At 40.0% G+C, this 26,553-nt stretch overlaps 1 protein-coding gene across 1 annotated transcript in view; it reads right to left on the reverse strand.

Moving 5' to 3' along the window:
• Positions 1–3,957: 3,957 nt before the first annotated feature.
• LOC308143430 (calcium-binding protein 8-like) overlaps positions 3,958–26,553 on the reverse strand; it is a gene marked incomplete at both ends in the record, with an annotated part of 86,175 nt that continues 63,579 nt past the window's right edge. The window contains 2 exons of the mRNA XM_080514230.1: positions 3,958–4,085; positions 13,983–14,139. Of these exons, the coding sequence (XP_080370356.1) occupies positions 3,958–4,085; positions 13,983–14,139 (285 nt within the window). The remainder of the gene's footprint in view (positions 4,086–13,982; positions 14,140–26,553) is intronic.

Below are 26,553 nucleotides of genomic sequence, written 5' to 3' on the forward strand. Positions count from 1 at the left end.
AGTGTGACGCCGGCAGCGAAAGGCTCCAGTTGTCCTTGAAAACGTGGAATTCAGTTTTGTTTCCAAAAGCTGAGTGAACAATCCACGAGCCCCGACCCTTTGAGGTGGGAATTTTGAGTTTGAAGTCCTGACTTACATTTTGAAATTAAAAGATATGAACTGTGTTGTGCATTCATGGAGGTGGGAATAAAAAAAGAAGTTACCACTTGGGAAATTACCACTTTTGAGTTTTGGATATGACAATAGTACATTCCAGTTGTTCTAGGAACTCGGAATAGTTTGTGCTGAAACTTAGAAAAAACAAGAACATTTTTTTTTAAGGTGGGAATTTTGAATTTCAACTCGGATAACAATGAGTTCCAATTGTCCTTTAAAACTCGGAATTCAGCTTTGTTTCCAAAAGCTGAGTGAATATTCTACAAGCCCCGCCCCCTTGAGGAGGAAATATTGAGTTTGAAGTTCTGTCTTATATTTGAACGTTTTAATGCAAAGTGCATGGTCATGAAACGCTGATTCTCACGTAAATGCACCGCCTCTGTTATGTTGAGTGACTTCAAGTTTTCCACTTTTAGTGGGAAATTGTGGGAAGCCAGTTTTTACTGAAGGAATGGCTTTTTGTCCATCTCAGAAGTCAGAGTTTTTCCCATTTCTCAGCCACACATTCTCACATGCGTGTGACTTGTTTTATATCTACTATCACTTTGCACTTGAACTTCATTGAGCAGCCAAACCGACACCAGCGTATGAAATGTGTGTAACTCAACTCCTGGTGTGTCTGTGCCTCAGCTGAGGAGCTGCATGTTAAACTGGGCAATATAGAAAGCGATGGAATATTATATAAACCTAAAGCGAGCAAAAACAATCTTAAATCAATGGTAAGCGTGTAAAATAATTGATGGCCGAGCGCAACACACAACAAATCTACAAAAAGTAGCTGACATTGACCAGAGAGAGAGAGAGAATTCATTTTCAATGCATAGAGAAGCATTAAACTATAACAGTATTACATAATTGAATTAAACTAAACAAACTTAAGCTGCTGTTGGGATAGATTAAACATGGATAGGCTAGGATTTTATGGATGGAAATTATTAAAGCAATGCTAAAATGAAACAGAGTAAAACCTGAGGGCAACATTTCAGTTATTTAATTACAAACTCAATTTTAAAACTAATCAAGTGTGTGCAAATGATAAAACTCCAGGAATTTTACTTGAGAACTGAGAACTTATATTAAAAGGGTCATATTATCCAGTTTTTCAACACTTTTACATGGTCTGGTTGATCCAAAAATGTTGTATTCAAAGTTTATTGTCCCCAAATCCAGCTTTTCCTCGATTTTCCTCTACTTGAATATTGGATCATAGGAGCTGCATTCAGCATCTGCTGTGTCTGTGTGAGCTGGACTGACTCCGCCCACACATGACCATCTATGGGAAGAGGAGGAATATCTTCCTCTCGTGGTGCCATGTGCCAGAGCAGAGCTGCCTAATTGTGGGAGGAGCCTACCTTGATTGTGATTGGCTAAACCCCTGATGACACTATATAGGGTTGATTTCTGATTGGCTGGTTGGAGCAACACACTTTTTAAAACCTGGAACAAGCCAGGGAGAGAGAGGACACACTTTCTACACTTCTGGGGCGTCGTTCCAGGTGTGGAGACGATGAGTACTGTTGGAAAATTAGAAAGGAAATTTTGCACAGTATGACCCCTTTAAAGGTTTTAGTTGCCACAGGATTGCCCATTTTCTAATTGAATCTCAATTTAGGAGGAATTGCAACTTTTCCTTCTGAATTTTACAATATCCTCATGTGTAAAAAGACAGATTACAATATTATAATATCAGGCTTCATGCAAAATCTCAAACCAGAAAATCCAATTTCATACGCCATATCATTAAAAATGCAGTTGCTGTAGTTTAATTTCTAATATATGTTTGCTCATAGTGAATTTTCCAACTGTCACTGAGGTCAAGAGCAGAAACATGATCCAAGCATTTAAAAGCTTAATGATAACGTCATGTTTGGTTTCAGCTCACAATGATGAAAGATGAATTTTATGAAACACACCAACAGGTTGAAGCACAAGGTAGAATACATGAGTTTTTGTTCTCTCTCTCTCTCTCTCTCTTTCTTTCTCTTCTCTTCTCACCTGTTCAAAAACCACTTTAAATCATTTTTAAAGGTTGAAATAAATCCTCACATCTCCTGTGATGATGAAACGCTGCTGTGAGATAATGTATAATATGACATAAACGCAGCGATAAAAGGAGGGAAGTTTGTTTGGTGGGTGATTTCTGAATCGTAACAAAGCTTTTTGGCACCAAATCTTATACTACTGGGAACTGTGTAGGTTTCAGATGAGGCCAAAATGTCAAGGAAAAAGCATTTGTGGGATGAGCAGGTCATAAAAAGATACTCGAACCTTCGCTGCCATTAACAAAAAGTTAGGTTTGCCATCACCGTTTGTTAAGCGAAATAAAAGATGAATGACTTCTTCACGGGTCGAGTATAACCCGCTTTTCATATCTGAGCAATGTGGACCTGCTGCGGTCTCCATGTGGGAATTCAATCTTATTAAATCCTAACTGAACGTCTTCACTGTAGTTTTAGAAAACCATTGTAGACATATTGGATATTTTGGATGTTTTCATAAAACAGTTTTGGAGGAGTGATTACAGTTGATATGAAGTTTAAATGTGGTTGAATTGACTATATCAAGACTTTCTCAAGTGAAACAAAAACTTTAAAAAATGTTTTTTTATCCGGCTTGAGGCCGTAAGTAGGGGCCACCAGTTGTCTTGTCTACGTTTTCTCTCTTCTGTGTTGTCAATATTACCGCAGGGACGGATTAAAGAAAAGTCTCTTTACCGGTCAGTAATAAAAGCTACAACTCACAATACATAAAGCACCTCTTACATGATTTTACAGTAACTATAAACTCACAGTAGTACAATTGCAATTGTTTTCTTTTGTCATTGCATTTATTTTTACCAAAAAAAAAAAAAAGTGGACAAAATCCTACTACTTTGTTTCTCATTTTGATGTTATATCCTTTCATTTGAACCCAACAAACATTGAATACCTGCATTTTGCTTTTATCACAAATGGTCACTTCAGGGTATAAACCCTCAAGCTCTGCTGCTCATCCCACAAATGCATTCTGCTCACAACCGCACCGCACTTTACGAGGGACCAAACCATTCCAGTCGCGCAAGATTTATTGTTTGGGAGCGTTTCCACCACAAAGAACAGAAGAATCTTCTTTCTCAGTGCGGATATTACACAGTGTGAGATCACTGCAGGATGGACTTTCTTTCTTCTTTCTTTTTTTTTTTAAAGGGACACAGAAACTTTTCCGCCACGATCTCCACAGTGTTCACCCAACATGGTCCGGGAGGACGAATCCCTGTCGCTCCATGTTTCCCAGAGTGTTTGTGTTGATCGCAGCAGCCTGAAAGTTTCACTCCTGGTCGTTTGCGTGTGACGAGGTGATGCCTGCACCTCGCACCGGCCCACAGGCGAGGAGGCGGCCGGTCTTTCCAGAAGCTGTGGAACTCACGCAAACGTAAGACGGGAACCGTTCTCTTCCCCCTCTTTACATTTTTTTTTTTTTTTGGGGGGGATCCATCCTGGACTTGTCGAAGTGAGCACCTCTCAACTCCTGCACTCATCGCGTCTTTTTCTTCTTCGTTATTGCATCAGGGGAAACAGAGACGACAGTGTGATGCGTGATGTCAGCCCTTTAGTGTCCCTGTCAAAGTAAAGGTGGGGGTGGCGAGGAGTCCTGCATGACTCCTCATGCTGGCTTCATGGTTTTATTGACCCGCCCCCTCCCCAAAAAAGAAAAAAAAACAAAACATTTTAAAAACAGTTGATGATTACTTTGAGTTCCTGGAGTCAGTTCGGCCTCGCCCACTGGCATGCACATGCAGGCTGGCGCACTCCCCGCTCCCAGCTACTCCATGCCGTTCCTCAACATCTGATTGGCAGCGATGAGCATGACGCTGATGATGAACGCCATGGCGAAGGCGCAGATGAGGCTCTTCCTCACGCACGTCTGGCGGTTCTTCTTGGACGGGTGAACTGAAGGAGGAAGGAAAAAGATGGAGAACATCAAAAAGGAAAAACAAACCCTCCCCCCATGGAAAAACACAATTCTGGTTTGATTTGTAAGACGGCGCCGCCTTTGGAACTGAAGGAGCTTTGAATTTTTCATTTGCCGAGCCTGGTGGGAGAAAACAATGAAGACAAAACAGAGGGCGCTCCGACACCAAACACATTCTTTGACTGATTTATTCATGCAGTGAAGCATTTACTCCTCTGGTTCATTGGTCAACTGCTCTCTGGGGATAAAAAAACACATTATTGCCAGTCATTTTGAAATAATTCAAAGTGCCTGAAGATGTGTTGGGAACAGAATCTGACAACACCTTTAAAGTTACTCAATCAATGAGTTAAGATGCTCATTATGTGTAACAGGCTGGAACGAAAACCAAAGTGGAGGTGCTCTTTGAACAACTACTAAAAACAACGTTGCTGTGAACTTTTCCACTGTCGTTGCGAGCAAAAGCAATACTGCTGAGGTGTGATCTGACACCGGCGCTGCCGAGCTGAATTAACGGCTGTGCTCTGGATCCCGGCTGAAGGAACAGCAGGTTTCTGGGAAGTTACCAGCAGAGAGGGACTCCGAACTGAAGCAGCACAATTCACAGGCCGGGCCCGGCTTTACAACCGCCAAAAGTCATAAATAAGGGAGAAGACCAAAGAGTCGGGCGGCTTCACGGCAGCGTGGGCATTTTAGAGAGCTAAAGAATAATAAAACTGCAGAATTAACTGTTGAATGGAAATAGTCGGCGTGTTTTCAAGGCTTTTTTCCCCCATCGCTGGGGTAAAACACACATTTATTTCAAAGTCTGCCAACTATCACACATTCAGAGAGAAATTACTCCAATCCATACTGGACTTCCTAATAGGGCCCACATTAACCCTTTGTGGAGCACTTACACATGGAAACAAATAGAAACGTTAATGTACGATGTGTCCACTCAATCAAAACTAGTGTTTTGTGACCTATTTCTACTATTTATCACCTAAAACTGTTTCTGAACTGTATTGATTTCTCACTGGATTGATATGAAACAGTTCAAACGTCACTGAGTGCTACACTCTTGCAATAATATGTAATTAGTCATAAAAAGAAATCATGATCAGCACACGTTAGCATGAGTTTTATTGTAGTATGGAAGTTAAAAAAAATGTGTTCATTTGCAAATCTGTCCAACTGTTATGTTTGATTAATATGGAATAAGTAGCGTGTTGGAAGTAGGACTGAAACGGACCCTATTATATTGTAGCTATTATTGATAATAAAATACCTTTTTCTTAAATGATGTAGAGCGTAGTTGACAACTGTCACACAATGATTGTGAAACTCATCTGATGATCTCTACAGTCAAAACAAAGAACTGAAATACAGTGAAACAAAGCAAACATGATGGCAGGGAAGAAATGTTTTATGAATATATTGGGAATAAAACCAATAAAATCCATTATTTATAGGAAATGTGAGCAAATAATATTATTTTAAAGCCTAACTTTTGAAAAGTGAGTTTTTTCCTGAATCTAAAAACTTAAAGCTGCTTCACCTTGTTTTCTTCTGATGCTAAAACACTGAGTGATCTTCTTTCTGAGGCCCATAAGTAAAAGAGCCAATAAGTAAAATATGTCATTGCTCTGCTTCCGGAGTGAGAATGGTCTTTGCTCCATGTGTGTGTGTTTTTTTGTTTGTTTGCACGTTCTACCTGGGCCAGCCAGGGTTTTCACTGTGGAACTCTGGTTTCCTCCTGCTGGTTAAAAACATGCGTATGAGTGGAATTAGTGATTTTGTAAGATGTGAGCTGAAAGAATCAACCTGAACGGTTCAGTCGTCCAGTGTGGTTCCAGCAGCTCTTTTTCTCTGGAGCCGAGGAGCTGCGATGGCTTTACCAGTCCGGGGTAATGAGGGGAGCTGGGCCAGTGACCCCTCCGCTCTCACTCGCTCTATTTTTAACTGCGTCCACGAGACGCTGAAGTCACGGCCAAGACTCCAAAGAAAACGCAAGAGTGCGGCTGTGTCGGTGCTGGCGGAGGAGTCCAGGCTGCTGTCATTAGCCGGCGAGCTGCACTATTCCAGACTTTCACATAATGTGAAACACAATGTGACATCACTCCATTACCTCAGGCCGAGCGCCGAGCCAATCGGGGAGGTTGTGTAACTCCACGATGAGTGGATGTTTACTTCTTCTTCACTCTGCTGTTTGTACACAAACATATCCTATAGCAGACTATAGAATATGTCTTTTTGAACCTCACTTCAGTCAGGGGAGTGTTTCTGAGAACAAATCTCTCGTCGGGAACGGCACACTCACACTCACAGTGAGTCACGTTCACACCTTGAAGCTGCCCAGGACAACCACAGGCTCATCTGTTGGATATTTGTATCAGAGACAGGAGATTAGGAGGAGGGGAGACAATCACTTTCACGTTCATCCTGTCAGTCTGCACTTACAGACAGTATTTACTCTTCTGGCAAAATATTCAAGTTCTATCTCGCTACAGCAGCACAAAAAAACAATATTTATACATGTAAGCTACATGGCGGAGACATGAAATTATCTTATCATGAATTTCTCTGTTTTGTATTTCGAACCAACATTTTCTGGATTCAATTCCATTAAGGAGGGATAATACTAGTGAAATCTCTCTGATATCCTTCAGATAGTTTCTTTCTGAAATGGGAATATAAATTAAAACCTTACTTCTGTAAGATCACATTTCAGACTGTTACCGACAGAACAATTTGATCTCATTGTGGCAAAAAGACACATTTTTAAGTGTTTGTGGGTTTTTTTCCCACTGCGTGTTTGTAGCTTTGAGATTTTCTTCAATGAAAAGTGCAGTGCAAATACAATTTTATATTCTTATTATATTCTTGAAATGGTGGTGCGTTTCTTTTGCCCCCATACAGTGAGATCCACACCATCCATGTCTAATAGTGAAGCTGTCCAAGTAGAAGAGTAGAGTTTTCCCCAGAACATTTATGGACAACCACATGGTAGATGCAACTATAAACCATGTTTATAGTTATATATACGATGAACATTCATTACAAATTGAAGACACTTGAAGGGTTAGAATTGACTGTCGGGTAATGAAAACAACCCCAAAACCTGAATATACCAGAAAGTACAGACACCAGTACAGAACTTTAAGCTGCATTGACTGCCTGAAAAGCACCTTGAAAATAAAAATCGGTCAGTTTTGCAGATGCAACAAACAGTTATTTTCACATAAAGTACATAAAGTGAAGCTATCAATGCTGAGCTAAACGTCTATTACCTGTGTGTTGAAGGAATATTATATAATCTTTGTTTGCTCAAGAGTCAGCAGAAGGTGCAGTTTTCTTTGTCTGCTCTGAAACGTTGGCACACAGCTGCTCAATTGGGATACATTAATTTTGGTCGAGATGGAAAGAACATATGTTTGAATGAATGCTGAAGACGGAGGAGAGCTGTGGTCTAGACGCTCGCCTCAACCTGCTTTCGGCCTCATAAAACACCTCCACAAAGCGCCGCCGCCGCCGCTGCCAAATGTCCACAGAGGATTTTCTTCAGGGGTCTTGGAGGTAATGGAGTGTACTCTGATTTCCAGGCTGGAGACTTAAAGCTGCCCAGAGTCACATGTGCTTCACACACATTCGTCTTTCTACGCTTTGGCTGACGATCCGTGCTATAAATTCACATTTCATCAATTTTATGTCACCATGTCTGTGTTCTTGCACACTTTCTGCTGAAGGTTTGTTCTAATATTCAAACTGTGAGAGAGTCGGGGTGCAATTTGTGCAGGAAATCAGAGTGAGGCCATTTTTCAGTCAGGATAACTTGACCTAAACACTGTTTGAAAGCCACATTAGGACTTAATGTGTCTATTATGGTGAAAAATAACAGAGATTAGTGAATAAGTTATCATTCAAAAAAATCTCCATCTATAATGAATATGAATGAAGAATAGACAATCATTGTGTGTTTGTATTTCAACGTAGGGCAAACAGCCATCTTAGAGTCACAAATTATTAGCTAATAATGGACGAATAATTGAATGCTAACAATCATATAAATGTGGTAACATTTTGTGAACGTATATATATATATATATATATATATATATATATATATATATATAGAGAGAGAGAGAGAGAGAGAGAGAGAGAGAGAGAGAGAGAGAGAGAGAAAGAGAGAGAGAGAGAGAGAGAGAGAGACGTACACTGACCATAACATTAGGACCACAAGACGTTTGGACCTTAATGTTGGCAGAGATTCAACAAGATGCTGGAAACTGTTTCTGGCAGCTTTTGCTGCAGTTTTGTTGGCTGAACATTCAGAATGTGAATCTCCTCATCCACTCCACACAAAATGTGCTTGTTTTGTTTTGCTGCTGTACAGTGAAGTCTTTGTCATGTTCGCAAGAAGATGTTTGAGAGGATTTGAGAGGGAGTGGTTATTTATATAGAAATAACATCGACATAATAGTATAATACACCAATAGTATTGTGTATTATGTATGAGCATGACTTTGCTAAAACGTGGAGCAGGCATGTGAGGGAGATAGTGATGACTTTCTGCACTTCATTCACAGGCTCAGGAACATTGCTGTTAGAAAACCATTAGAAAGTGAATTTTGCATCATATGGGACCTTTAAGGTGCTGCCATGTGATTCGCTAATTGCATGAAGAAGCATTTGAACAGGTGTACCTAATAAAGTGGCCACTGATCTTAGAGTATGTATGTACATATTCATACTCTCCAGAAAGTGTATCAGCATGGCGGCTGATGTTACCTTGTTTGTTTGTTCCTTTCTGTCTCCATTCTAAATTGTCTCTTTTGTTTTTGTGAAGAGAAATGTAACGCAATTTCCAGATTATTGAGTGCACCTGAATATAAGCAGCACCCACCAAATTTAAAAAGCAAGAAAGAAAGACAACAAAAGAAAGTTCTGAGTTACATGATGCACCTGAACGCATCACCCATGTATTGGTGGCATGAAGCTCATTAACCTGTAAAAAACTGGCTTATAGTCCAGAAATTATGGTAACAGTCATATTTAATTTGCACTTTTGACCCACAGAAGCTTATTGTATTTCAGTGTATTTTCTTCAATTTACTCTCAGTATCATTTGCTGATGATGTAATTCTGCCAGCAACAGGTTGTTGGATTTATACCCGTTTGATTTTAATAGTTTTTATTTAAAAATGAGTCAGGACATACAAAGGGGTCGGGAAAAAATGTCCATAAAAAAAGGAATGAATGAATGCAAAACTCACAAAAATAAATCATTCAGCTCTATCCTATCCTGCTAAAACGGAGTTTTCTTTTTCTTCCCATAGTCACCTGTTTGCTTATTTGGGATTTTTACTTTTTTAGTTTTTCTGTACAAGTTCAATGAGATCTCTCTGTGAAATATCATTGAAAATGAATTAAATAGGTTCTCTGCAGAAATATTGTTTGTGTGCCTTTCCAGAGAACTGTTCCTCAGTCACAAACTGTGACTCTTCAGAAAAAAGATGACATTTTTAAAGATTTCACTAATATAATAGTCGAATTACTTATCATTCTGGGTAATTTTCTCTTTTTACACAGAAGACAACAAGCAAATCGATTTCTAGGACAAATGAAAAGTAAGCAAGTATAACCTGAACTTGTGCAGCTGTAAACATTGCCCATATGTTGATTAAACCTCCTGTGTTCACCTTTAAATCCGCACACATGTGCGGCAGCTGTGACATTCATGGATCACAGTTGATTCCCATGCCGGCTGCCGGCTGCCAGGCCTTCGCCTCTGACAGCTGCTGCTGCTGCTGCTGCTGCACGTTTCTCTGCGCTTCATTTCATCCCTACGATTTGTTCAGCCGTGAATCAGTTGCGGGTAAACTTCTATGGGTAGTCGGCTACATTCTTTATTCCGTTGTTTCTCAGCCCCACACCGTATTGATTGCAGAATGAGATGAAGCCGGAGGGAAATCAAGGCGCTCTCGGGCGACTTCATATATCAGCGAGCGGCGCTGGTAAGTACACGAGCGGGATGATGGAGTGCATTCAGGACGAGTCGCGTCGGGACACCGCGTATTGATTTCCTCTCTGAATGAGCACTTTTCGGTGTCCCCCGTGTGGCAGGTGGTACTCGTGCACCTTTGGGACCGATGGCAGTGATTGGTTTGTGTGATTCCTTGGTGGTCAAGCCTCCATCATAAACCAATTGGAACGTCTTGTTGTCATCGCACAGCGACAGTTTTTAAGACCTCGATCAATTGCTGCAACGTGTCTCTATTCTCAGTCACCCCAGAGCTGGATTTAATGGATTTCCACCAGGACAAGATAGGTTCACAAACATACATAGATCCGCCATAACATTATGACCACTTGTAAAAACAAATAATATATATATTTTTTTTAAATACTTTTAGTTATTTTAAATGTAATAAAGCCATTCTTAAGAAGAAGCATATAAAAATGCATTCAAAGTGTAAAAACTCAAGTCAATATATTAAAAATACAATAATAGAAATGTATTTCTTGGAAATAAAGGTTTCTTTTAGGTTTTGTGCAGTTTGCCTTTCAGAATCGGTAGATCAGGGGATAGTTGTTACACTCAATTAATATAGGATACACACTCTCTCTCTCTCTCTCTCTCTCTCTCTCTCTCTCTCTCTCTCTCTCTCTCTCTCTCTCATTGCTAGTTTATTCCATTTTTGGCAACTTACTAGGTTAATGTCTTTATCACATAAAAAAAAATGGCAGAAATATTGCTTGAGTACTATGCTGAACAGATAATCAGTGTTTATTCACAATACTGATGTGATGGAAACAGAAAAATGGGAAAAAGTAATGACTACAGAGAATCTAACAGGCTCTTTAAAACAAAGGCTGCAATGACATAAGTATCAGATGTGTGTGTGTGCGTGTGTGTGTGTGTGTGTGTGTGTGTGTGTGTGTTTACAGTATAGTACAGCAATGTTAAAGGTTAAAGGTGGCACTGAGTGGATTTGGACCTCAGGGCATTGAGATATATAACACAAACTTAAGGGCCAGCTTTTTAGCCTAATTCATTATTCACTTATTCATATTCAAGAATGGTAAATCAACTTGTTAAAAAGGTGCACCATCTGGTTAAATCTCTGACCATACATCTAAATACCATTATTGAAGGGATTCACTTGGATATTATTTGTCTTTTTGGCATTTTTATGACTGTTGCATTTTTTTTTTAATTCTAAAATTGATTTAGTTTCAAAAGTGGTTGAAAAACAAAGATTGTGCCTTGATGGGAATACACTATGATCATATTTCCACCAGAAACAGCTCTGTGCCTCACTTTGCCGACAATAAACAGCTCGTTTAGTTTTCTTAGAAGTTGTGTGAAGTTACTGACATCAAATGTCCAGATAGTGAATCTGGTCATTTTCAGAAATAATGTCTCCTTTAACAAACATCTTGCCTATTTCAGAGGAACAAAAATACAGTTTGCAGTGTAGTTATGTTACAGTGAAGTGTGTGGTGACCCAATATTTCAGAAAATATTGTTACTGTTCTTGAATGTACAGCATTAAAAAGAAACAAAACAATTCTTTAGTATATTCACAAAGTCAAAAAAAAAAGTGTGAGTGCTACATCCCCTTTAAAAACTGCGGTGGTATGAATTTATCAAAAGTGGTGCAAAGAAGAGTAAAACCATTGGCTTGCAGCCTCCAGGACTTGAAGGACTTGAAGGTTAAAAGCAAGACTGTCGCCACGTCCAAAGCCAGAACATTCCTGACTTATGAATACGTGACTTGGTGAGATTATACGACATTAACAGACGATGTAAACAGACGGCACTGTGATCACTCAGTTTCACTTTATTACAGCAGTAACGCGTCGGGCAGGACTTCCTCACCTCTCTTCTTTTAGTTTAGATTTTCCATCCAGTTGTTTTCAGGCCGAGTTTCCTGTGTGTGAGTGTGTTTTGTGTTAGAATATCAACTCATCACTGTGACGGCACGAGTAGTTCTGTGTTTCAAAAAATTCCTGTTTCTGCAGTTCTGTCAGGTGTGATCATTAACCTCATTGTTCCAGATCAACCCTCGTGGAGCGAAACATTCTTGGGACAAGTCCAGAACAAGAACAAAAACATCCTTTAAAGCTTTGGGCTTCATTTTATTAAGTCAAAAGGATTGTTCTAAATACTCTCTCATCTCCTCTCTGCTGCAGCTCAGCGCTGAACCCGTGCACCAATCATGATTATTTAAGAATGGGCACGTCATTTTCCAAGAGATCTGATTGGTCATGAGGCGGAGCTGCTACACTAACTGATCTTATCCAGATCATAACCTGGTCTCCAGCTGGTTACCGAAAACCAAGGGTTAAACCTTGAAGCTATATCAATAACAGAAAATCCAGTTGTAGTATAGGCTCCTGCTGTGGACATTCAGGACAAGAAACCTTCAGGCTGATTTGATAGCAAAAGAAAAGTCTGCACAGTTTAGACAGGTGGTCATAATGTTATGGCTGTGTAAAAATGCTGTGTTCGTTTGAATTTCAGACACGAGTAGCAGACAGTGAAATCTCACTGGGCGTTGGGATGGGTTGGACTATTCTGCCTCGGAGACATGTGGGAGCTGGCAGTGTTATGACTCAGCTAATCAGACTTACTCAATTTATTTGACTGGAGTTGGAAAAAAAAAACATATTGGTTAAACAAAAAAGGTCAAGATTTCTGCTTTCAGATGTACACACTGTAAACAATCTATATTCAATTTATCCTTTATAGTGTAGGCTGAATCTTGGAACGAGATACCTCCCGCTCGAGGCTTAAAATGAGGACTAACGTTCACATGACAATATGCACATGGGGGGAATCGCAAGTAAATGCCTGAAGTGGGCGCTATGTAAAGTTTAATGCAAACCACTGTTGTTTATGTGGTTCTCGGTGTGTCCAGATTGGGTCAAGTGGATAAATGATGAAAACTTGCTTATCTTGTCAACTATATTGAGGAATAATTACAGCTGAAGTTGGTAACTTAATTCAACAAGCTTCTTTGAGGGACTCAATACACCATCTGGTGTTGAAAATGTATCATTGCAATTATTACAAAGTTTAGTAACTTAATATGCAGTCAAGCAAATGCAGTAGGTATAGTAAAGTGCGAAAGGCAGCATGTTGAACACAGAAGGAGAGCGACATGCTTTTAGTTGTCTCTCATCTGGTAATGGAACGAGGGACTTGTACTACTGCATTGCATATAAAGTGCCTCAATATTAAAATCTACTGATCTTTGAATATCATTTTTTTCAAATATAAAATTCAATAACTTTTCATTTGTTTTTCAGCTTTTTCTTTGAAACATGAAGGGTGACTCATGAAATCTGAATCCTGAGATGACATTTAAAAACGTTTAGCAAAAAAAACCCAACAAAAAACAATGACATTTCCGGTTTTCATGTTGAAAATGGATTTAAAAAAATAAAGTCTTAGAATACCCTCCACTGCTCCGATGTCTATAAATCTTGGATGGCTAGTTTTGCAGAGCAACGTCATGCATACTGCATCCCGCGCTGCTTCCGAACAGATGACCAGCTGACATGAGTCCCCTCGAACGCCCCCAATCAATAAATCAGCAGGTGTGCAGTGAGTGCGTTGCCTCGACGTCTTGACGGAACGGCTGAAATTCTTTCTGACAGCGCGGATTGGCTTTCCTCTTTCCCAACACACACACACACACACACACACACACACACACACACACACACACACACACACACACACACACACACACACACACACACACACACACACACACACACACACACACACACACACACACACACACACACACACACACACACACACACACACACACACACACACACACAAACACGCAGTCAACGCAGTGACTTTCTCAGCTCACCTCCCTCAAACTCTGTCTGACAGTTCCCAGAGTTTTCCTTGAGGCTCTCTTCTTCGTTGATGATGATGTTCTCGATGTCCTTCATGGTCAGGTGGTCCCGGAAGGCGTAGAACAGGATGTGTTTCAGCTCCTCCAGAGTGATCCTCTGCATGTCGAACTGCGGGAAGAAAGAATGGTTCTTTACATTTAAAAAAAAAAAAATCAATCCGCATGTATGTTTGCCAGCTGGTATGTCAGGATGACATTGTTCTCCAATCCAGCTGTTCTCAGCCTTCTATTCCTCTTGATCAATTGATTTCAGGTACTTTTTTTTAAGGTGACATTGTGATGGAAGCTCTTATTTTTCAATCGTATATTGAATTGAAGTTTGCAATTCTATTATCAATTACGATTATCAGTAGTTGGTAATAAGAATGTCAGTTTATTGTTGTTTTGTGTTGTCTGATATTTGTATTAAGCTGCAGCACACAAAGTGCTGCTATTTACACACAACAAATGGTGTGGATTTAAGGCTTTGTCTTCGTAATTCTCCATCATGGACATCACAGGACCTTTTACATGTGTCGGTCTAATGCTTTCACTTTAATCAGAGCATTGCTCTCACTTGATAAGTTGATTAAATTGAGTGCGATCATGTTATGGGCTGAAAGCGACGGATTTACTGTTCAGTTTGAGTACATAGAGGACAAACACACATGCCAACATTTTAAGGTAAATTAGTCCGAAGGACGCCCGCGGAAAGAAAAGGAAAGTGCTAGAAAGTTTCCAAAGTTAAGAGAAATGAAGCTTTATCTTCCATCGATCTGGCTGGGTGGATCAGATACTCACATTATTACAGCTCATTCTTATAGATTCACAGTGATTTACAGCTTAATGCTCTAAGGATGACGGGACAAGCTCACTCTTTCAAAATGTCTTATTGTAGCTATAAAAACACACCAGCAGCTGACCTTAACGCTAAGAATTCAATCACTCTAATGGCCTGATACCAAGTTTAAGGACAGTCAGAGTGGAGCGCCTTGTTGTCAGCCTTGAACTCCAGAGTAAGATACTCATGGCGACAATTATCAGATCATGAATATAAAGCCTCGCTCCCACTGCACAGAATGACGAGACGGGTTTTCGTACAACCTCACAGCAAAAGTTGAGGATGGTATCGAAAGAACGGTACCTCAGGGTTCTCATTTTTCGTCATCCTTCCGTTGGGGTGTGCAGCACTATGGAACGGGTCCGACGAGGAGGAGCAACAATGCAGCCGTCTACTGATTGGTAGAGACGATCGTCACAATCGACAAGCCCGCAATATATAAGTATCTTATCATTTGTACGAATCCTCCACTTTGCACACACTGCTTGTCTTAACTGTTTCTCTTCTTTCTTCCACCTTGATCCCGAGAGGACCGAGACCACTGTTGCGTCATGATGTCACATGCGTGTGTCGTTCACAACCCCGCCTACATTTGAACCGTTCTCTCTGGGGTGGGACGGCGCAACACAGCTGGGTCTGGGTGTGCTTTGCCTTACCGTACGAGCCCGTCCCGCTCCGGTACGTACTGTGCAATCAGACCGAGGCTTGTGTAAAACAATGCTCACGATACAATATGAATCATGACAAAGTGCCAATTGTAACGCCACAATAGCCAACGACAGTAGTTTTAAAAGTTTTTATCTATCTTGGGGTCGACTGAATTTGCCTGAAATAATATTTTCACTGTGAAACAGCTCAGGGGTCTTATTTTGGAAACCGACCAGAGTCTGTGCATTGGAGAAATTTCACCCAGGTTATAAATTCAGGTGATCCACGTCACGGCCCATGTAACTGGCTGACTAAACTCCTCCTCCCACAGATTAGCAGAAGTTCCTTTGTCTCAGCGTATTGCCAGATCACTGCCTTTGTTGCTGAAGTAACCAGGCTTTCATTTGGACAATGTCTTATAGCAGTGCTTCTCAAATGGTGGGGCGCGCCCCCCTGGGGGGGCGTGGTGGGGTGTCAGGGGGGGCGTGAGGCTGGAGACCATACACCATACACCTGGAGGCCATACACCATACACCTGGAGACCATACACCATACACCTGGAGGCCATACACCATACACCTGGAGACCATACACCATACACCTGGAGACCATACACCATACACCTGGAGGCCATACACCTGGAGACCATACACCCCAGTTATGTCAGTAAGCCACTGGTAAACAAAAAAGCCTGTTAGCCTCTTAAAAGTTGCCCACCACATCGCAAGGTGCATAAACCCTCACACCATAGCAGAGGAGCTAATCCTCCCCGCGGCATTGGACATGGTCACAATCATGCTCGGTGAGAAAAGTGCTGAGGCACTGAAGACTGTCCCTCTTTCTAATGAGAGACGGATATCTGACATTTCAGACGACCTCCAAGAACAACTAGCAGAACTTCTTACTGTTTAAAGTTTTGAATGTTACTGTGTTAAGTTTTTAAAAATGCACATCCCAGTGAATCATTAGCACTTTTTCTGTTTTGAGAATCACAATTCATAAACTTGGAAATTGCTTTAAGTTGTTCTCAGCTCATTTTATTAATTTATTTTGATAATCATGCAGAGGCCTTCTAGTTTTTCTTTTTGTCGTATAATTGTTGCTTTAAATACTTTTAACAGCCTCAGAGCAAGGAACATCTCTGGGCCTCGCTGTGATCCCTGTGGCACGACTGATGTAGTGTTTGGATAAAGGTAATTCTGGTGGTGAATATCAGATAAGTGGTCTCAGAGTGTTCTCTGCAAAGCCCAATAAGTGAGCTACAACAGCACATTGAAATCTATCATTGCCTGACAGGAAGGCTCCACCTCTCACCGCGGGTTTGCAGATCAAACCCCTCCGAGTGTGTTTGTTGCACTCAGCAGAATTACGATGACTGTTGCTCAACTGGAGAGTGAAGGATGACATTCAGTGGACTTTCTGGCAAGCCCACTGAGTAGATAATTATAAAAGTCACTCCATAAATCACGACAGGACTGTTCCCATCAATACCGTTTGTTATCTCTCAACCTCAGAGCCAGCTAATGAACGGTCACGCCGATCACGCCTCAGATGTTAATCAACCTCGATAAAGATTCACTATCAACAGCTAATGAAAAGGTGGGGGTCGGTGTTTCATCTTTTGTTTGCCGTTTCATTAACCAGCGGATAAAGTACATGTTGGCAATGTGAAATGAAGCACATATCATCAGATCCTTGTGAGTCAAAGACATTTTAGTGATCTGAGAATTACGAGTGGAAATAACTCTTCAGTATGTTCTCTGTAAAACTATGCAGATGTATTTCTGAGACAAAAGCCAGACTGCTGCTACACCTACTTCGCTGGCCTATTCGTCGTCTCTTTAGGGCGACGCAATTCATATCACAGTACTGCAGTTTGACATCCGTCCGTCCGTCTCCATTCTGCTCAGTATGTGCAGTACACGGTGTCGCAGCGGCAGTATAGCAAGCAATGAAGCTCAGACATCTCAGTCCCCTGCAACTTCCTCCAGCTCTGGGGTGACCCCAGCTGCTCCCAGAGATAGAATCTCTCCAGCCTGGGCCGACCTCCCAGTCAGACGTGCCTGGTAAACCTCTAATGAGAGCCATCTATTCCTAATGAGATGATCCACCTCAACTGGTATCTTGTAAGGTCTGTCCACATGAGAACGCGCGCTGACTTACTGCATATTTTGTTCATATTTTGTTTGCTGGAATATGAAAAAAACATAATATAACAGAAGAAATACTTGCTTTATTTCATAAAAATTTGGTGCAAAGTGCAGAAAATAGGATTTCCTCGAAGCCAGTGACTACATGAAGCAGAAGTTAAATTAAGGCTAAGTCTACTTGGACAAACTGTCAAAAATGAGTTGTCAGAGATTTATCAGGGATTTTGAGTCCTTAACCCATTTGTATTGCTAAAAACTTTTAACAGATTAATCATGATGATTGATTATTTCATGTTAATGTGTTAACAAAGTCATGAAAACTTAACTTTCAGTTAACTCATTTCCTTTGTTCCCGTGAAATATGTTGGAAACTGCAAGACTGCTGTTAACTTTACTGACTAATAGTACTAATAGTCCAGGCTCTTCTTCAGCTAATAGTTCACTGAACTCTTGTTTATTTTGCTAAGACACTGATGTAACAGCAGGCAGCAGGCGACATTAAAAGTTATGTAATACTTTCTCCAAATTTCCCAAGAAACCAGTATATTTTTGGCAGTGACTAAAACAACCACTGTTTGAAAGAAATATTTACTGCTGGAAGCTGCTGATAAAATACGATTCTCTAGACAGGTACTGTAAGGTAGAATAATCCAATGCTGTATCAAGGTGAATATTATCAAAAGCTGTACAGGAAGTTAATTGGCTCCTAAAGCCGACGAAATACGACTATAATGAATATTTTGCAATAGTGTAACTCCGTAAAACCAGAGGCCTTCCAGACCTCATTAACCATCAGACCTAAAGTATTCAAATATTACGAGGCCATCATAAACTTAAATCACAAGATGTGCTTCAGTGGAAGGTTCGGCGGTCACATGCAGGTGTTCTGATACTGAAGCAATCACACAAGGTCTTTGTAAGTAGGAGAATATCTATAGAATCCATATTTCAGCCCCCAAAAATACATTTTGCTGTCATAAAAAAGATGTTTCACACACAAAAGAGTTCTGTTTATTACCTCTCTCACCTCCTTTTGGGGAAACCGACACTAAATAAGACGCTCACATGCCCTGAAGAGACAAATCTACCTGGAGCCATCCTTCAGCATCTGACACTTGAAGTTCGAGCCGACTCCTTTTTTACTTCTCCTCTGGGGAGACGGGTCGACGGCCCTGATTGTGTTTACCCAACTTCCATGCAACCTGTTAATGACAACGTCGCTGGGAGACATCGAGCGACAGCCAGAACTTCCTTTGACGAAAAAAGAGGAACAAGCCCGAGGGTAGCTTCATTCACTGAACACACGAGCAGCAAAAAGAAAAAAGCCATTTTATTTTCACTTTCCGAAATCCAAAGACTTTCCCAGCCTACATTCACATACGAGCATGGAGTGACCTTTATAGAGAGTGAGCTGCAGTAAAAACGAGCGCGAGGAAAGAACGACGCACCTGGACCTGAAGTGACTCCGACAGAAAAGACCGGCGCCGTGTGACCTACAGTTGTATGCAGAGCCCCACGCAGGACACCACCGGTTGTCTTTGTCACACATTGTTCGCTGAAGTTCAGTCTCAGGTTGAGAGGCTTTTTAAAAAGAGCTTTTGGAAAAGTTGGAAATGTCACATGCTGTTAAGAGCTGCTGCGGTCGAAGCTCGGATGGAGCTTTGTATCGAAATGGACTGAATCCCAGGCAGAGTGATGTAAGTCGCAGAGACACATGTTTTAAATTCAATCTCACTTCACTGATTTATTCATTTGTCTGCATTGAACAACGAATAAGCTTCAGTGACATCAAGGAGTGGAAGAGTCCGTCTCTAGGACATATTATACATCTGAAATCTCATTCATATTACATTGTTCTGGGACTTAATTGCCGACATCCAACAAAGAGTCGGGATTTTTACTGAACCTGAGGCATGTTCTAACAAACATGGTGGTCGGTTAAAAGCTCTGTAAATATGTGACTCGTCTTACCTAGAAAAATCACTGATCACATCTATTATGTTTGTTTCTTTCTCATATTGCACAGCCTGAGAGCCATAATAGCCATAAGTCATAATCTGGGTTATTTAAACTGTAATGACTTGTCATTAGTGTAAGAAAATATTTGAGCCAATATTGTTATACAACTAGGATCATATCTTAGTTATTACAGTATGCATAGGTCATTCCATTGTTAAAGAAGTATCATACACTATTGGGTTAATGTCTCAGTGTGGTCAGTTTTCATGGGACAAATGGAAGAGACAATTTTGGTGAACATGATTGGATGTGTAAAAGCCTGCTAAATAAAGATTGAGATTCAAAGAAAACTAAAAGAAAAAGCAACAACTGCTGTCAGTAATATAAAAATACATAACTATGACTGCATTTCTTGGAAATAAAGTTAATATCTGTAGTTTTTGTGCAGTTTACTTATCAAAAGGAGGAATGATAGACAGACAAGGACCATATCGATTTATTGAGAAAACACATTAAGCATCTCTCTTTCAATGATGGTTGTAATTTATGTAGTACTTTTATTACCTTGATGGCAAAGTTATTTAAAGGTAAAGTTAGTTGGTACAGCCCACATTCTGTGAGAAATCATCAATCGAATGAAAAATAATAGACATAATGTTATTTTGGTGCACAACATAAATCTCAAAAGAGGTATTTTGATTTATTTTGATGATAAGAATCAGAATTTTCTGACAAAACTAAACTTTTTGTGCAGAGTTTGCATGTTTTCCGTGTGTGTGTGTGTGTGTGTGTGTGTGTGTGTGTGTGTGTGTGTGTGTGTGTGTCTTCCAATGGACGTCCTCCAACAGTACAAAAACATGTTTACAACAATAGAGAATAGTCGGTTCAAATACATCAGTCACTGAAACTACATGATTAATGTACTAAGATTAAATCAGAGGCAGAGGTTGCCAAGAGGTTTGCAAAGCAATATTGAATAAACCGCCCCCAAAAAATGTCAAACATCCAGATCACATGATCCACTGTAGGACCTAAGAGGCATCACTTTTTGACAAAAGTACAAACAATTGTTCCAATCAGAAACACAAAATGGTGTCAATTATATACTACAGCCCCCTTTTCTTGGCTCCTCATGGTTTGATCCAGTTTGTTGATTGTGTATCAGTGAAAGTGTGTCAGCTGCCTTACAAACATTCACTTCAGTCCACAAATGACTCAAACACTTTATCCTCATCAAACAACCAATCATGAAGTAAAGCCAATGCCATTATGGCCTTTTTGACTCAGTAACATCCAAATAGTTTTCCAATAATGATAAGTTACTCTCGGCATTACATTATTGGCCATTAAACAAAATCTAACTGTTACTGTTGCTGATAATGTAATGATACTTAAAAGCTCCTGCTGTGTCACGCTGTTTGACGTTTGATGTGTTTGATGTTTCTGATTCAGAATCTAAATCAAATTCTAAATCTGATGTTGTCTATTGGAGTTAAATGCACATATAGTTGTAGTTCACTTATTAAAATGTTGTTTCAAGTGTAGAATGAATTGAAATATTTTGGAAAAAAAATGTGTTAAAAGCTTTGTGGCCAATTGATGATAAACTTACATATCAAAGTAATTGAATAATATTCTGATTAAAGACAACCATAACTGAGTGCTGTACAGTGTATATAACTTAAATGGATTATTATATACATGTAATACAACTTTAATAATAACCAGCCAATAATACAATAATTGCCTGCCTGTTTAAGAGGCGAGGTGCAAATATTACTATTCTTTGGACGGTGTTTAATTTTATTATTATTTTTCTTCCACCGAATAAAATTTCCTCCAGAATTTCCGAGTTGATTCTATTATTTCTGATATTTGTCACCAGTTTTGGTTATTACACATGTTTCTAAGCTTGTTGCTCCTTTTTAGAGCCATTTTGTTTGTTACAACTACGAGAAGTCTGTCCACAGAACTCAACACTTCATTCTTTTATGTAAACATTTCTTTTTTTTGTTGCAATTCTTCATGACCATAGTAATTGACTATAGTTGGACAAGCTCAATCAACTCTGATGTTATTGATTTAGCCTTTTAAGTTGCGGATTTCAGTTTTTCATGTGAGAAAATAAACTGAACTGTAAAGTACCAACAGTGGCGAAACAGTTGCATTGACAGGTACTGCAACTCTACATTTGGCTGCATGTTTTTTTTTCAGACATTTATTTATCTGTGTTTACTATATCGAGTCAATACATAACAGTAATAATAGAGCCCATGGTAAAATACTTCAATGAGATAAATTAAGAATGTCTTCACCTGTGTTTCAGGGAAATCCAATTATACTCTATTTACTACGAACATAATCAAGCTCATTGGAAGACGATGCATTGAGGCTTATTTCCTCACGCTGTCTCTGACTTTCTCAATTCTTCCTCATCGACCTAACAGACTTTATTTCCAGCGCCGCAGATAAGGAAAGGGAGTCGCCCTCTGGAGAAGACAGCTCTGTTCATACACTTGTAATTGAGGCGTGTTGAGCTACACGCACACGCACGCACGCACGCACGCACGCACGCACGCACGCACGCACGCACGCACGCACGCACGCACACACACACACACACACACACACACACACACACACACACACACACACACACACACACACACACACACACACACACAGTGCCAAGAGCCAGCATCCACCCATCTGCTGAGTTCAGCCGTTTGCAGTGCAGCCAAATTATAGAGCTCCAGATAAAGCCCTGCACGAAGGGAAAAATCCAATTATATGCATATGTTTATCTTAATTTACTACAAAGAACTTGGAAATGTTTTGTTTTTTGATAGAATTATTATTACACATGAAGGGTTCTCCAACTGATGACAAGCTCATCAAGGTTATTGGATTAAATGAGAATTATATCCAATACAAATTTTTGCAAAAATCACCATCTATATAAATAGGGTTTGTCTTATAGAAAAAAATTTTTTCACAACATGACAGTAAATCCAGAGCATAGTACTGTATATTCAGTGGATCTGATTTTAGACGGCACATTGAAAACTGTAAACTCAAGAGAAGGATTCCATACAAGCCTTGCAGCCAAAGTTAGACAAAGCCTAAAAGTTAGTTTCAGACAAAGATCTCTTTTTTTCAATGTTTGCAAATCGCACCACAAAAGAACTCAACACTTATAGTGAATTAAGACACTTGGCAATGCCTCTGAAACCATTATTCAGTGGTGTGCAGTCAGGGGCAGCAGGGCTAGCGCTGCTAGCCTTGTCAAAAAAAATGCTTCTTTGTTTTTGTTTTTGTTTTGTTTTTTTAAAATTAAAACATGATTCTGAAATATGTGTCTGGAATCAAGTAGAAGAAGACCGACAGCAGAAATGGATGAGCTAAACTCAGACCAACAAAGGCTTTGTGCAGCATTTTACAGCAGGATGGATTTAATCTACAAGTGATGGTCAGTGATAGTTTTTAAAAAAAATTTTTATTTCTCTGGATTAGATTGGCGCTGCTGTTGGCATTTGGTGCTGTTTTTGAATGTAAAGTGGCTTTTCCCATACAATCGTGCACACAGACAGACAAACGCGTATGCATGACAGATCTTGATGTGTTGTGGTTGTTGATCAGCTGTCATGTTGGTGTGATTAAGTATTGATGCGTAGTAGTGGCCTTACATTGGATTCGGATTTTGTATTTTCTGTAGGACATAATGTGTGCGCGTGGGGGGGGGGGGGGGGGGGTATTTTGTTACTGCTGGTCTTGACTGAAACTTAACTTAAGTGCACACTTCAGAAGTTTGTTGTTCGGAAGAAACAAAAGAAACAAAAGTATCACGGCTCCACGGAATCAACATGAAAACACTTTAAATCAAAAAGAAAATTGATTTTCCATCTACATGTCAGTTAATTTTTTTAAATTCCCAAACAAAACTGCAGCTGTTTGGTAATTTCACTTTTAATCACAAAAAATCTGCTGTTTTACAACTTGTGCAAACTGTGTTGGGAGTGCGGTGGATTTTTTCACATCGAACAATTCAACAACAATGCATTTTTGGACTACTTGCCCACTGAAGTGGCTCTGAATGAGACGACAGTGCTGTCAGTCACCTAGAGCTCATTTTAGTTTGTACATAGATGCACAAATTCATTCTATGGCCCGCTCTGAAATGTACCACTGAACTGGGAATTTCTGATTATGACAGCATTCAGATGTGTGGAATGTTCATATTCCCACTTCTCAATGAGTAATAAACTTAGCACATTGGCCTGTAATCATTAATAGAAGCATGACAAGAGAGAGAAATGGTAATGTAAGGATCCATCCAACAGTCTGTGATCCACAGCTTATCTGCACCAGGTTTCTGCAGTTTGTGATCTTTTCTGTCATAAATGTTAATTATCTAGAAAGCTGTTCATACAGGCTCTCGCATTATTCACAAAACAGTAACTGAATCGGCTGCATTGTATTCGCACGACTGCACGTGTTAATGCTGAAGAATATACCGGATCTTCAACATTATTATTGCAGCTTCCAGCGAGACTTCTTTTCATCTCAAATATCCAATGGAAATAGTTTGACGGTTGTTCTTGTGTGTCAGAAAGTTAAATGGTCATTGATGAGCTCTAGCAAATCATTCTACATAAACCTTTATTTCTGGAGTATGATTTTAGTAAACTGACTTCATTTATGGCGTATAGCAACGAAATACACTGCCAGCTGCCATTGAAGAGGCTCAATCTATTTGGGGGGGTCAATGTCTTGCTTAAGGACTTTTCCACAAATCATCTGGGGAGATGGGGATCAAACGTGCAACTGATAGACAGCTGGTTATATGCACCTTATTTTAAATGTTTGACTGTTTGCACTACTTTTTAAAATATATCTAAATACGTGTTTTTTTTAATGCCTTTTTTACCGGTCACTAAGCAACGACATTTCATTGCCAGTTCCTCACTGTGTGATGCACTGTGCAATGACAATAAAGAAAGTCTAAGTCTAAGTCTGGTTGTCCCAATACCTTGCCTGTTGATCAACAATCTCTTTTTCTCTCACCCTGCACGTGACGGTCTTTCCTTTTTCTGCATCTAATAAAGATGCATGTTTTCTACTTCTGCATCTGGGAAAGTTTGATGCTTCACCCCCAAATAATGACGCACAAAAAACTGTCTTCCTGGTTGGTACCAGCAAAGGCACCAGTGTCTCTCACATTACCTTGAACAGAAGAGGGATATATATATATATATATATATATATATATATATATATATATATATATATATATATATATATATATAAATAAAAACTGGGAGTTGAATATGTGAAACCAAATATCACACATTGTTTCACGAGGTCTAAGGCGTATCAAACAATATTCATTTTAAGACAAATCACTTTTGAAAACAGATTCAAGCATGTTATCATCTGTTGAATCTGTCCCTTCTCTAATTTGAATGATTCAAAACACTCGCATGGCTATAAATATCCATATAAGCTGTAAATTGCCTGAGGTTAGAACCTCCATGATGCCCTCCTCGGTTAAATAGCCACATCTGACATGCGCACGCGCTGCTTCTGGCTGAAATGAATGCTCAGCATCTTTATCGATCTTTACCTTTAAGCAGCCAATTCGTTCCCCTCGAACGGCCCAGAGGCTTCAGGAGAAATTTATGTCTCCATTACCACTGCGTCACTGAGCCGTCAAAGGCTGGAAGATTAATTGTGAAAAAAAGAAAACATAACGTGCGCCATGAGGGCCACAACAGGCGGGGGCTCATATCTGGAGCCAATCACCGGAGTGTTGGAAATGACAGAGACACAGACCATGCGGGCCACCGACCAAAATAACTCAAATAATGAAGAAAAGAAAAGAACTCTGTGTGGAGGTCTGTGGCTTGATCAACAACAAAAGAGTTATGACGATTTCAGCTCAAGTGTTTTTGTCACTTCTGTGACTGAAGAGGCTCAGGCAAATGTTCACATCAGGTATTTAACGGTCAGTGAAGTCTTGAGGGAAATATATTTGAAGCTCAGCACAAAATGGAACATACACAAAAGATCCTTTCACCTGATTTCACTTCTCATTTACAGTGACACAAAGCGAGTGGCTGATTTTGCTTGACCTAACTCAAAGGCACTCTGAAGAAAACAGGGATTGAAGAGGAATAGCCCTCAAGCAAGCAAAACTATCAATAGCCAATTACGGTTACTATGATTAATGAAGGAGAAATAACTCCCATTAAATCCAGGGTTGTCGCCGGGTGAAGGCGCTGCCTCTGGGTCGCTGCCCTCATTAGCAGCATTGGGCAAATCTATATGCTCTGCCTCGTTCAATCTGTTGCCTTCACTGAATAATGAAAAAATCAGGTGGGCACAGAAGATAGGAGAACAAGCGGAGTAAAGTTAGAGACAGCCAGGTGAAGAGGAAGAGGGGAAAATTGGGGAACTGAATTCATGATGTAGAAAGATGTACAGGAAGTATTTGATAGTGACTGGACCAAAACCTGAAGATATTCAGCACACCGTTTAATTAAAACCTCGGGGCAGCTTGAAATGATAACGCATTGGGTTCAATCTATTAAGTCCGTCATGTATACCAGCTTGATCTATGGAAGTGTTGCAGAAGGATGAAGAATATCTTAGCGAACACTGAAGGAAGAGTCAGTATGAGAATGATTGTTTTGATGTTATGCTATCATTAGTAATACAACAATGACGCATGTTCTATACTCATAAAGTTCAGAATACGGCCATGCAGCGACAGTAGCATGTAGTGAGAATTCACCCGCAAAGCCATTTTCCCATGATCACCATCATGCCCACCTCCTTGGAGAGCACGACAAAGACGAGAAGTCGACACAGGACAGCTTTTAAACAAAGCATTAATCTCTTAAGAATACCCAACAAAAGAGGAACAAAGCTAAACTCGATGTAATAA

This window comes from Blennius ocellaris (assembly GCF_963422515.1).
Source record: "Blennius ocellaris genome assembly, chromosome: 2".
Taxonomy (NCBI): Eukaryota; Metazoa; Chordata; class Actinopteri; order Blenniiformes; family Blenniidae; genus Blennius; species Blennius ocellaris.